The 14746-nt window shown below is 31.0% G+C and overlaps 1 protein-coding gene across 2 annotated transcripts; it reads left to right on the forward strand.

Moving 5' to 3' along the window:
• Positions 1–1075: 1075 nt before the first annotated feature.
• Positions 1076–12670, forward strand: LOC143063999 (N-acyl-phosphatidylethanolamine-hydrolyzing phospholipase D-like). Of its 2 annotated transcripts, none has more exons than XM_076236488.1 (6): positions 1076–1384; positions 2718–2889; positions 4782–5270; positions 5857–6005; positions 6751–6865; positions 7856–12670. In XM_076236488.1, the coding sequence occupies exons 2-6, from the start codon at positions 2722–2724 to the stop codon at positions 7985–7987; spliced, it is 1053 nt and encodes a 350-aa protein (XP_076092603.1). In that variant the 5' UTR covers positions 1076–1384; positions 2718–2721; the 3' UTR covers positions 7988–12670. The 2 variants fall into 2 exon arrangements, with proteins under 2 accessions (XP_076092603.1, XP_076092604.1); XM_076236489.1 differs by having other exon boundaries at positions 1076–1211.
• The last annotated feature ends 2076 nt before the right edge of the window (positions 12671–14746 follow it).

Genomic DNA, 14746 nt, shown 5'->3' on the forward strand with positions numbered 1-14746 from the left:
TCACTCTTAGTATTTCTATGTCGTCGATGTTGCTGTTTCCAAGAAATGGCATTGTATTCATATCTTCGTCTTTAAATACACTATCATACAGTAATCATACTGATCATTAAGTATAGCAGCTTTCCCCTTACTGTCTATTACGTCGGTGTTCTTCAAGGTTGATATGTTGACAGTGTCTTTTTTCCTTGACTTTATGTATTGCCAAAATTTCTTTCCCATGGTAGGCTTTTTCTGTTCTTCATTAGCACTGTCATCGTTCAATATACCCCTGATGTATTTATCGTGTGCTTCTGTCATGGTCTGCTTGACAATGTCTCTAGCTTTTCTGTATTTTTTCCAGTTTTCTGATGTATCGTAGTTTTTAGCTGTGTTGTATCTGCGTTGACGTTTTCTAATTAGTCGCTTAATGGTATGGTTCATCCAGGGCACATCTTGTTTCCCACTGATAGTTTTTTGTGGGACATGCTTGTTTACACTGTTGACAATTGTGTCTTTGAAAAAATTCCAGTTATCTTCGACGGAGTTTGTGAGCTTATCTTTGTTCTTTAAATGATCTGTAAAGGCTTGGTCAATATCATTTTCTAGACTATTTATGTCGGCTTTTTTTTTTTATAGATATAGACGTTTCTTGGTTTTTTTCTCAGTATGTTTTTTATCACCTATTTAAAAAAAAAACGAGTACAGTGATCCCTGATTTTTTTCCAATTTTGCACGTGATGTACAAATACAAATACAAATATTTTTATTGGCACAAACTCATTAACAATAAATGGTTAAGACCTATGGCATTACATATAACTATAATAATTGACATGGTAGAATGAAAGGTTCCATGATAACATATCATGCTATTATGAAAAGTTACAAAATGATGTATCATATAAGAACACTATTTCCAAAGCCAAAGTCAATGCATGACAATACAGAGATAACAAAAACAATAACTATTTACTTATACAAGTGATAGAGGATGCAAAAGTCACAAAACAGGCTTTGTAATAAGTATGGCCGAAACGACTGTGGCCGAACTTGTAGTATGGCCGAAATGTCCTTCATCGATGTACTTCCTGTCAAAGTGAAAGTATGTCAAATAAAATGAAATGAAAGAAGAAATCACAAAAAGCGAAAACATGTTTAAAGTTTTAAACAGAAACTTGAATACTGTATAAGAAAAAGATCTTTTAATGGTTGAGATAATAGTTTTAACAAAGGTATTTGAACAACCCAGAACATAAATTTATAATGTTCTAAATGTCGGCCTACCGTTACACAACAATTTCTATGCAATACCTGTGGCTGTAGAGTAGAGTAGCCTAGTATAGCCTGTAGAGTAGCAAGATACGGACTTGTTGTCTTTCAAGCTTTCTTTGAATAATTGTGGAAGGTATTGTATTATAGTTTGTTTATATGTTAAAATATAATATGTAATTACTGTAATGACTGTGTAAACAAATCTTTTAGCAAGCAAAAAATGTTTCTACATTGACTCATTGAGACTCAGACACTGTTGTTGTTTTACACTTATTTTTCTTTGTACCTGTTCAACTTGTAGAGATGGAAGTTTTAGTGGCTGCAAAGCAATAAAAGTTAGAGGCTTTCTGCCTATATTGACATGATTGATCAGATGCCGATTCAGGATTTTGAAAGGCATGAAAGGGGGCTGGGTCTTAAACTAGGCAATGTTTGGAGTGGGATAGATAAAACGTTTATGTATTAACCATTAATGTACATATAGTAATAATGCAATAAAAGGGGTGTTTTTTCTGGTTAGTTACTTGTATTTGATTAGGACACAAGTAGCTCAATTATAGCAGTTAAAAGTTTTCTTTACTAATTTTAGTTTACTGGAAGAAATAAGTTGGGAATGAAGATTATGTATTTTGGAGTTAAACTATTCCTAAATATATTAAAGATGTCCATATACCATGTATATGTAAATGCTCTTTTGTTCCGACATTGGAAAGTTCCGGGCGGAAAGAACTAACTAGCCAAAAAGTTCCGGAGGAACTTATTAACTAGTTACTTTGTTCTTCCTCTGGTTTAAACGTTCCACTGGAACAAAGTGACTAGTTGAAAAGTTCCAATGGAAGATATCAACTAGTTAGAAAGTTCCTTTTTGCCAAATTAGTCAAAACCAGAACTAACAAAACAGCCCAAAAGTACCAACCGAACTTATCAACCAGTCACAAAGTTGCATGTAGAGAATTGATGCAAAGTAAAAGCACAACATATTATATTTGAACCTTTCAAAGGGGAACCAAGATACTGATTACAAAAGTCAAAAAGAACTTATCAACTAGTCACAAAGTTCCTCTTTGGCAAAGTAGTCAAAACTGGAACTAACAAACTAGCCCAAAAGTTCCTCCTCATGTAGGTACTTTTAAAAATATCAATTTCAGATTAATGTATACAATAAATTAGAATTTATTCCGTTATAAAGGCAACATTCTGACCAAATTAACTAGTTGTTCTGTTCGGCCAGAACTATTCAACTAGCTACATTGTTCCGGGACTTTTTAACTACCTACTTTTTTCCAGAACTTTTCGACTGCACTCGGAATAAAACAACTAGTTGGAAAGTTCAATCGGAATAAATAACTAGTTGAAAAGTTCCGCTGGAACAAAGTACATTTTGTAACTGACGGAACATAGTGGCTGTTACATATACCATGTATACAGGTATATGCATATTCTTTAAATTAAATTTTATTTTTCAGATAAATGGCAGAAGCAGTTAGTGATCCTTTGCCTGATGATTTTACCAATCCAATTGTTTTAAAGAATGGTTGTTATGAGAACCCATGGAAAGGATTTAAATTTCCAGGATTAGGAGGATTATTGAAGTTCATTTTCATCAGCAAAGACAACTCCAATATTCCTAGAAGTCAAGTAAATATATCTCATCTGTTTACATGATCATATTTTTACACGCCCGTCAAAATTTTGATGGGACGTATTATGGTATACAAATGTCCGGTGTCCGTCTGTCTGTCTGGCGTAAACATGTTGCACTGTAACTTGAGAACAACTTATCCAAATTTCATGAAACCTTATATAGTTGTTTCTTATGATGGTCAAATGATCTCTATACTTTTTGGTGAAAATAAGATTAAAACTTTTTGAGTTGCATCACTTTGTAACTAAAACAGGGGTGTTTTTTTTTCACATGTCCCACCTTATCTCAAAAAGAATTTGTATTATTGCTTAAAACTTTACACACTTCTTAGTTATATTGATCTTAAGATCTGTCATGTCTGTATACTTTTTGGTGATGATTCAAAATTTGAGTTATTCAGTATTTTGTAAAAAAAGGGGGAGGGTTTTTATACGCCCGTCAAAATTTTGACGGGACGTATTATGGTATACAAATGTCCGGTGTCCGTCCGTCAGTCTGTCCGGCGTAAACATGTCGCACCGTAACTTGAGAACGACTTATCCAAATTTCCTGAAACTTTATATAATTGTTTCTTACGATGGTCAAATGATCTGTATACTTTTTGGTGAAAATAAGATTAAAACTTTTTTAAGTTACAGCACTTTGTAACTAAAACAGGGGTGTGTTTTTTTCACATGTCCAACTCATCTCAAAAACGATTTTGGATTATTGCTTAAAACTTTACACTCTTCTTAGTTATATTAATCTTAAGATCTGTATACTTTTTGGTGATGATTCAATATTTCATTTTTTAGTAATTCAGTATTTTGTAAAAAAGGGGGAGGGGGTTTTTACATGTCGCGCTGTATCTCAAAAACAATTTATGATTATTGCTTAAGACTTTACACAATTATTTGTTATATTAATCTAAAGATCTGTATACTTTTTGGTTTTGATTCAAAATTTTATTTTAGTGATATTCATTTTTTTGTAAAAAAAAACAAAACAGGAGAGGTTTCACATGTCCCGTTGTATCTCAAAAACAATATATGGTTATTGCTTAAAACTTTCTCAGAAACTATTTATGATTTTGCATAAAAATTCTACACAAGACGACGGGCGTATCATGCGCTCATGGCACAGCTGTTTATTTTACATCTCGTGCTGTATCTGAAAAACGATTTATGATTATTGCTTAAAACTTTACACATTTCTTTATTATATTAATCTAAAGATCTGTATACTTTTTGGTGATGATTCAAAATTTTATTTTTGAGTTATTGAGTATTTTGTAAAAAAGGGGGAGGGTTTTTTACATGTCGCGCTGTATCTCAAAAAAAATTTATGATTATTGCTTAAAATTTTACACACTTCTTTGTTATATTAATCTTAAGATCTGTATACTTTTTGGTTTTGATTCAAAATATTATTTTAATGATATTTAGTTTTTTGTAAAAAAAACAACAGGAGGGGTTTCACAAGTCCCACCGTATCTCAAAAACAATATATGGTTATTGCTTAAAACTTTCTCAGAAACTAGTTATGATTTTGCATAAAACTTCTACACAAGACGACGAGGGTATCATGCGCTTATGGTGCAGCTGTTTATTAATACCATAAATACTGTAATCAAAATATAAACAAAAAATAGAAATTGGTTTCAAAAAGTCAATATGATAACAATCTAATAGCATGAGATACCAACAATAATCATGTACATGTAGATGTAACTATGCAGCAATAATGATTCAGCACTCTCACTAGTTCATGATGAAGTCTTGACAAAATGACAAGTGGCAAGAGACATCATAATTGATAAATGATGACACAGAAACGTAAACAAACATGATATTCTACTAAATGCTGTGGATTCAATTATTTCAATAGGTTACTTAATTTTTTTCAGGAGTTAGACAAGACACTACCAGTAGAAAAACCTGATTTTGATAGATTGAACAATCCGCCTCCCAATGACATTCAAGTCACATGGATAGGACATGCTAGTGTACTAGTTCAGTTTGACGGTCTAACAGTTCTCACAGATCCAATTTTTAGTCAGAGAGCTTCAATGTCACAGTGGTTCGGACCCAAGCGTTTTAGACCAATACCATGTGAAGTTAAAGAATTACCAAACATCAGTATTGTAGTTATAAGTCATACTCATTATGACCATTTAGATCATGGGTCTGTCCAGCAATTGAATGAGAGATTTGGGAAAGACTTGGCATGGTATGTACCTAAAGGGACCAAACAATGGATGACAAATGTTGGATGTGAAGATGTCACAGAACTAACTTGGTGGGAAGAGGCTGTATTTCCTAAAAAGACAGATTTTAAGTTAGTTTGTACCCCATGTCAACATTGGTGTAAGAGAAATTTGATTGATACCAACAAGGTAAATCTCTGTTCATCATCATGTTGCATTTTATAAATGTGTCTTGAACAATTACAGCTGTCTTAAGTTATTCAGTAAGGGAACAACCATTTAACTTAAACATGTTAAAGGGAGAGGGGGGGTATGTTTTTTCCTTAAAAAAATTATTCTAATCCCGGCAATATGATGAAAAAAATATTCTGGTCAAGCAGTTGACAAAAAAAAATCTGAATACAGATCAAGATTGAATATGGTTGGCATACCTTTTACTGCTCTAGAGTTTTAAAAGCTTCTTTATAACAATATATGCAAGCAGTAGCATCATTTGGGTCCCATGGACACATTCTCCATTTATTTGTATATAGAAAACTAATTTTAGTGCACATCTTGTTCAAGAAATTAAAATTGTCAAAGATGTTTTTCCCAAAGTTTACAGACTTGCAACATTTGGAGCAGGATTTGCTTCCCTTTGGTGGCACCTGACACAATGCCTGATATGGCCCTTTTCTTTTGATAGGATTCATGTTTTTCAGTGTTTGAGAGTGACCAATACTTGTCACAGCACTTGATGGTTTTAGCTGTAAATAATCTGTTATTTTTTTTTCAGGCATTATGGGGAAGCTGGCTTGTGAAAGGACCTAAACATAGTTTTTACTTTGCTGGGGATACAGCATACTGTGAAGGATTTGAGCAAATTGGTAGAAAGTATGGTCCTATTTCATTTGCAGCTATACCTATAGGTGCATATGAACCAAGGTAAGATTCAGTTAATCTGTTGAATATAGTCATTAGAATTGAAACATCAATACACTAATTGATTTAGTAAAAAAAAGACATTCTGTAACGTTCCTCAGCCAATTCTGAGATTTATTTCTTGGGACAATAGCCTGATTCTACATGTACATGACTTTGACTACAGGCAAGTAATATCATTCTTTTGCTTATATTTAGTATAGGTCAGATGTCACAACAGTCTGTATATATAAAATAGTTTTGCAAAATACTTGCTTTTGTGATTATATAAAGAATTTTTGGGTACACTATAGTCTCTGTGAGAAGGAAAAGAAGAACCTAACAATATGAAATAAAAAAATCATTCATATTTGTTGACTTTGAAATTTTGTATACAATATCTAATGCATATTTAAAATTTACAAAAGTCAAGAAAGTTGTCTATTCCTGAAAAGTAATGGGAGTTGGCATAACAGGCATCTGCTCCGTTTCCTGGTCTTTCTATATGATAGGAATTTATCTCATTCTAAGGAAACCTCTTTTTTATACATCAATACAAAAATATTTTGTCAACTTTTTTATAATTTGCTTTCCCAACAGATTATTGCTTTTAAGTTAACAGTCATTACAGTAAAATTTCAAGTTAGTTGTAATAAAATAATTGCTTTAGTTGCCTATTCAACAACATATTGAGTTCATCATATAAAAACTGAATGTAAAAGACACATTTCATTTGCTTCAGTGGAGGTAAACAAAACTTTTATTTCAGAAACTTTATGAAGAATCAGCATGTCAACCCAGAAGAAGCTGTTAAGATTCATGAAGATATTAAAGCAGAAAATTCTCTAGGAATTCACTGGGGAACATTTAAATTAACAACTGAGGTAAATAAAGGAAACAGTAGTATACCACTTTTTCGAAATTCACTAATTGATTGAGAAAAAACAAATCCAGGTAACAAACTAAAACTGAGGGAAACAAATTAAATATAAGAGGAGAACTACGACGCAAAATCATTTTCAGAGGATGCATATAAAGTTAAACTAACTGTAGATGTTAAATGATGTTCTGTTGAGGAATTATTAAAAGAAGTTCAAATAAAAGCAGAGATAAACTTTTATCAACTAGTGAAATTTTTCTTCTTTTGAAGTCTGTTGGATAGTTGTCTCATTGACAACCATTGGATAGTTGTCTCATTGACAACCAAATTACCACATGTCCTATTTTTATAGGGTTAATTTTTTTCACAGATCTCACCACACCCTACATCATGTCTTAAATTGGCAATAAATTACAAAATAATGTAAAACAGTATTATACATCCTTTATTAGTATTACATTTAAAGCATTTTGGCTAATTACAGGAAAATATTAATTAGGAAAGATAAATTTCTAGAGAAATTATTATACTATTTAATGGAGGTATATTATTCTATATAGATATGAATAAAAAGATATGTAGGGTATCACCTATGAAACAACATAAAAATAGGAAGACATTTAGACATTCATTCAAACTGATATATATTAAAAGAATGATTAATTGAATTTCACTTGCTTTACTGATCCAGGAGGAGATAGAGAGAAATCAAAAAGAATAAATTGTGGTTTAAATTTTATGAAGATGTCCTTTTCTTTTTATCATGCAACACAAGAATTTAAAAAAAATGTTTTTGATTTGCAAAATTTAAATAAAAGATATTTGTTATGTTATAAAATATCAGTATATACTGCAGTCATTTTATTTCTTAAAATAGGAAAGAATAATTTTATATGATAAATTGTTTTATTTATGTCTAAATAAACTCATCATAGACATGATAGATACCAGGATTCAAATTTAATATTAAATTTCTGCATTCTTTGTGTTTCAGCATTACTTAGAACCAAGAAGTAAACTTACAGAAGAGCTGAAGAACAAAAACATTCCTATTTCATCATTTTTCACGTTACCTCATGGGAGAGTTCATGTTATTGGTAAAGATAAGCTGAGTAATGATGAATAAATAAAAATTCAAATGTGACACTTTCACTTTGAAAAGGACAAGATGGTCCTTGAAAGGCTTGGAATTAATCATTTTAGTCACACCTTTATTCATTTAATACCAATCAGAATAACGTCATAAATGGTATACAGCTTGACAGTGATGGCTTGTAAAGTGTAAACATTTTTGGAATCTATCGATCAGACACATACTCCTTATTTTCCAATACTTTTATTTAGGAGTGGGGTATGCTTAACATGGGAATACTTGCCACTGATTGTCTGAAGTAAGGCTGTCTGATTCTTTAAATGAATGCATATCTAGCAGATAATAGAGTGATTATTTTTAGGGCTTTATAAAAACTGGACTTTTTTTTACAGAGTTCTGTTTTATATATGAATGAATAAACCATCCATCACTCTTTCAGGTTTTAGTTTGTAACACAGATTTGTTTTTAAAGCAATTGCTTTTATGCTATCGCGTATGGCCATCTTTGTGACCCAGATCAGAGACTCCGCCCATATCAAGCAATAGTATTTTGTTAAACAGGCTCCTGGTCTGTCATTCTTTAACACCTATGTATGTTTTCTAATGCAATACATAGCTTGAAACTTTAAAAAAAACGTTAGTGGATTTAAGAAGTTTCAGAATATGTTCTTGTAGATGTATTTTTGTATTTAAAGGGTCAACCGTTTGACTATCAAATAACATAGAAGTCCGAGTGAAAAAAAGTACATTTTTATAACTGCGATTCCGTTTTCCGCCGTTCGTACGATGTTTCAACAAAATATGGATTCATTTCAGTTGTTGATTTAGTATTGAAAATTTAACTGAATTATCTCCTATTAAATACGGTTTAAATGTTTAATTTGTGTTTCTTTAAGAGGTCAGGTGCTCTTGTTCATTCATAAAATTATCGTTCATTCATACATTTATCGTAAAATCAAAATCACTACACAGGTTAATGCGTAGTGTCAAATGATTACCTGTAATCTAAAAATAGACAAACTTTGTTTGCGCAAATAATTTAGCGGAACGAAACCCTTGTTGAAAACAAATAACAATAAGTTCGTTTTCCTTTTCTGTCATCCGTAATATTTATCGATCACCTTACTAATGAAATGGACCCGTCCAAACGTAGTAGATGCCAAGTCGGTCCAGATGAAGAGATATTTCAATTTGGAATTTTCTAGTTACATAGATTGAAAAAAAGTACGTCTTTTTAAATATCATGATCAAAACTGGGAATGCATAACAAATGTCAGATGAAACCATTATCCTCGTCTTTTCAGTGAACAAGTCTACTACGTTTGTTGACACTCGACGGTCCACCGTGTTAGCAATTTTATTTCACATGTTTTCGAAATATTGAAGATCATTTTTCGCAATGTTTCCTGAAAATTGATAAATGTCAAAGCAACGTAGAGCTGTTTGTTCTTGTTCGTATAATAAAATTGAGAATGGAAATGGGGAATGTGTCAAAGAGACAACAACTCGACCATAGAAAAACATACAACAGCAGAAGGTCACCAACAGGTCTTTAATGCAGCGAAAAATTCCCGCACCGGGAGGCGTCCTTCCACTGGCCCTTAACAATACATCAGTGATAACGATTTAATGTCATGTTTGTCTGTGATGACCCTCCCCCCTTTTCGGGATTGCATGAGAATTATAGTTATCTCGTACCCACATGCACTTGTTTCTATCCATAGGAAGGTCGGCTATCCATATAAAACTATTTTGGATAGAAACAAGTGCCTGTGCTCGTACCGCATCAGAAGGACATACATGTATATCAACTGAGCAATAATGTTTGGAACTTAGTTTAAAAAATGATGACAAAGTACCATTATGAAAATATTTTTATTAAGCTGAAATATATACATTTATTCTTTACATGTTTATGTCTTGTAAGATATTTTATTTCTTTCCCGTTTTTTAACATTTGCGTCTGGAAAGTTGAAATGTTTTAACTTAATCATTTGTGTTAATGGTTAAATATAAATTGATAATGAAAATTGTTAAAATTAAATCAATAAAGGAAATTATTGCCCAGTTACAAACACTACCAGGGGATAATCCATGATGATTTCTTTTTGAGTTATATGTTTCAGCACATGTATATTTGACCCCAACTTTAGCCTGGTAAACGTGTTGTCTCCTTGTGAAATATAAAACATATTAAAAATGACTTTCTGCTAAAGTCTTTTATTTATATAAAGTTAAAACCTTCTTACTTCTAACTAGACAACACTCATGTCAGGTTTAAATATTATATATATGTGGATGAAAAATAAAAGTCCCCAAACATTAACATGACAGCAATTGCTTTTACAGCCTTTAAGGCTTTGATTTTCTCAATCCATTTATGAATTTCGAAAACAGTGGTATACTACTGTTGCCTTTATTGAACTTGATGATCCTGTGGTGAATGAATTTTGTCAAGGCATTTAGCCAAGTATATCCAAGATTAGATTTTTTTTTAGAAATTCCTGACTATAACAGCAGTTTGTACAGATAACATATAATTCCACTGTGACTTCCATAGACTTAAAACATAAAAAGACATTTTGTGACTGCATAATTACTAAGTATGTTGTGTAAACTATTTATAAGTCTTGAACAATTCAGTATTTTGACAATCAATTTTGTCATGAACAATTCAGTATTTCTGACAATCAATTTTTACTTGAATTTTTTTTGGTCAATAGAACTCAGGGATAGGAAAGCAAACCCCTTTCATGCATTAAAATGGAGATAAAGGTGTCTCAGTGATTTCATGGACATATACAATGTCTATAAGTCATCTATTTGTGATTTGTCTTGGCTTAGATCTGGATATAAATGCATAACTTAAAAATTATATTAGTTTTGTATGTATTGTTTTGTATAATTGTTTTATTTTTCACTGTCTTTCATTTATATTCATTGATGTGTTATTTTCTTAAGGACTTGTGAGTTTTTAATTCCCTTGATATATTTTGTCTTTTTGATGAAGCCTGACCAAAAGAGCAATGTAGACTTTGGCATCTGTCATCTCTTCTGATACCACTTGATCAGTTTCAATCAAACTACAACTTATGATCCATAAGGTTTCTAAAATAAAGTTCATGTTTTTTTTGTTCCTGCTAATCAAACAGCATGACTAATAGATATCAAATAAGAAGAAAATACATTTGTTATCTAATGATCTCTAATATCTTGATCGATAGAGAAAATTTTACTGCAAATATTCTTAGATGTTAAGATCTATGTCCTTACTTTTTTTACCAAAATTATCATATGAATCCTTATAAGAGTTATTGCCCTGGTTTTTACTAATTTTCGAATTTTTGCCTATTAGTTTAAAAATTATAAAAGATAAGTAGAAAATGTTAACAGCAAAAATTATCAGCAATACAATATTTACAAAAAAATTGATGTATGACTGAAACAATTGAATCACTCCAGAAGCAATTGCCAAAGTCATAGTTTTTGCCTTATATCTCGAGAACTAAAATAGATAGAGGAAACAGATTTTTTAAATAACTTTTTATTTTTGTTTAAATTTTTGACTTTTCTTTTGGAAATATAACTAATTCTAAACTGCAAAAATGATGATTATATACCAGTTCTACAATAATATCAATATAAATATAAAAAATTTGATAACCCCTTATAGAAGAAATTGACCTTAAAAGATAATTGTGTTTTTACTAATACATTTGTTTATTATCTCTTAAATGATATAAGATAGGTACAGAAACAGAAAAAAACAAAAGTGATCAGCAAACCAAGATAATCAAAGATCCCAATGTGGACAAATCAACTGGATGACGCAGTATATGTGGTATTGCTTTAAATTTAAGATTTTTACAAATCTTTAGTTGTTGCCTTTTAATTCAATTTTTACAAGTCAGCACACTAAGTTCTTCAGGCTCACTTGTGTTTTTTTTCAATGTAAGGTATTGTCTGATATTAAAAGCATTAAGGAAAGTAAAAATATTTGCTAAATTCCATACTATGAATTTGTATTTAATAATTTATTTCACCTATTTATATTGTTTAATTTTGTAAGATGGTGTTGAATACGAACTTTTGAGTGCTTTTACAGCCGATTTCAATGAGTATGTAGCTAAAGGTAATATCTTTGGTTAGCTTGCTTGCTAGCTGAACAGTGAAGTCATTGTTAGGTTAGGTAAATGACCCTCCTTTACGAGTAGACTAGTCTGACAGTAAACCAATCTATCTGTCTGTAGGACTAGGCTACTTCGAATGGAGGGTAGTATACCTTTCATAACAATGACTTCACGGTTCAGCTAGTAAGCAAGCTTATCAAAGATATTACATTTAGCTACATACTCATTGAAATTGGCTGTAAAATGGAAAAAGACACCCATATTACCTCGAGACATGTGCCCTGTTTTAATTTCTGTATTTTTCCATTTGTATTATAAATATGTATCAAAATATATGTGAAAATAATAAAATTATATGTGTTTATGTATAATTGCTGTTAGATGATTTTTCAAGTCCTAGTTATTAATGTAACAAAACCATGACTTATTTATATTTAATTATGCTCAGAGAAGACTGAATTACCTCAAATAAATCTTTGTATCATTCTTTTTTACTGGTTTTACTTACTGTCATGACTATGAAAGGTCAACATAAATTTATAGAATAATCAGAAAAGTATATGAATAAAATACAAATGTATTCAAACTGTGTTCAGTTCTCAGTTTTAAAGTAATCTATACCTATTCGTACTGAAAAGATGCATCTTTGATCAGAAAAGTGCCTACAAATGTGTGTCAATTTGACATTTTATCACATAGTTAATCTTCATTAACTTTGGTTAGATAAATGATCTACAATAATGCAAACAAGATGATTTTATGTATCTATTAGGATAGAACTGGCACCATGACGTATATTTTGTGATTTACTGACTTTTGTGAAATTTTTTAAATCTTAAATTATACTCATTGTCGTATAATATTCACTAAAGTTATAATTATTTATGCAGATGCATTTTCTATTCTCTGACAGTTACGATTTCAATCATGCAGAAAGTAGCGTCTGGCTCAATTACAAAATTTCAATCCTGGTATCTATGATGAGTTTATTTAGTAAACATTAGATTAGGGAAACAAGTATAGGAAATATTAGGAACTTTTGTAATTCTTCAAAACTATGTTAAGTATTCAGAAAATCAGTGTATTGTTTGTAAGTTATTGACATGTACTGTTCCTTTATTTTATAGATGTGTACAAGGATTGGTCGAAATCTTAGTAAACAAATCCTTTATATATAAATTATTAGATATGAGTACTGTTACAAGTTTCACTTAAAATGTGAACATATGCAAGTTTCACTTAAGATGTGAACATATACAAGTTTCACTTTTGGGTTTTTGATGTTGCAAGTTTGATTTTTTTTGTAATTTAAATTATTTCTATTTCAATAAGGTTGTTATATATATATATTATAATAAGATGTGTTATGAGTGCCAATGAGACAACTCTCCATCCAAGTCCTAATGTATTCAACAAGGAGCCTTGGCTCACACCGAACTGCAAGCTATAAACAGCCCATAAATGAATAGTATAAAACAATTACAACAGGAACTTCAATGGTCTAATCGATATAAAAAAAAACGAGAAAAGCTAACACCAACAAACAACAGCCACCAAACAACAAGCTAGTATTCTACATAATTCTTTGGAGTTTGAACCCATTTGGAAATAGCGTCTGCAATGTGTTTATTTACCATGTTTTACCTTCTAATAATGCCTACTAGTATTTGATAAATCTTTTACAGGCTGAAGTGCGAATTAATTTATTAAATCTGCTTCTTCTTTCTTGTTCTTGAAATTCGTAATAAAATCCATATGTATTCTGTATTTTAATGTTCTTTGCGGTACACAACACTTTCTATTACAAAGAGAGAAAAAGCACAATTTCAATAGAATGTACTGTGCGGCGCACAATACTATCTATGCAAAATACATTGTATGGAATGTGTAATGCAACACTGAAAACAATATAATACAGAATAAACTTGGAATTTATTAAAAATTTCAAGCACAAAAAAATATGCAAATTCCATAATTAAAAATAATTCCAAGTTGAACGAATAGCCTGTTTCATCAATATTAGTTAAAGTGCATGTTCAATCTTGATAAAATACAATTGCCTAAACTAGTTTGTTCAATAGATAAAGTATTATTGTTACATATGAATGAAATTTGGATCAACAAACTGCTAACATTAGAATGTCAAAGCAGTGGAAATGTAGCAGCTGAAACCTTGAAACACCATTTCAAGATAAGCATTCTGTAATCTCAGTTGTTGATAACACCTTCAAACATTGATCCCACGTTCAAATATCTAGAAGAAAACTAATTAACGCTGCCAGGCTTATGACATTGTACGTCATACGCACATATCATGGACAAAAGACCCATCAGTGATGATCAAATAAAATAAGTCAAAAGGACAAATAAAGTACAAATTTGAAGAGCATTTAGGATCAAATATTTCTGGTAAGGAAAAGAGTATTGAAACCAATGCTTTATGGGTTGTATATATTACAACAGTATTCCCAGAATTTGATGGATGTGATTGTAAACTTCATAGTTGATGAATTTCAAAATATGAAATATTCTTGTATTGGGATAACTGCTCAGAATGACAGTTCATATAAATAAAAAAGCGAAAACTACCGAGCCTTGATACCCGCGCAGACGGAACATCTACTAGCAGTGACATTGACCTGACGTTTGTTTAACTCATTTA

This window comes from Mytilus galloprovincialis, chromosome 2 (genome assembly GCF_965363235.1).
Source record: "Mytilus galloprovincialis chromosome 2, xbMytGall1.hap1.1, whole genome shotgun sequence".
Classification (NCBI taxonomy): domain Eukaryota; kingdom Metazoa; phylum Mollusca; class Bivalvia; order Mytilida; family Mytilidae; genus Mytilus; species Mytilus galloprovincialis.

Bases quoted from the DNA above. Each gene is read 5' to 3' on its own strand.
- LOC143063999 (XM_076236488.1), top strand. From the start codon at position 2,722: ATGGCAGAAGCAGTTAGTGATCCTTTGCCTGATGATTTTACCAATCCA. The intron at 5,271-5,856 runs GTAAATCTCTGT...TTTTTTTTTCAG, and splicing joins ATTTGATTGATACCAACAAG to GCATTATGGGGAAGCTGGCT. The intron at 6,006-6,750 runs GTAAGATTCAGT...CTTTTATTTCAG, and splicing joins ATAGGTGCATATGAACCAAG to AAACTTTATGAAGAATCAGC.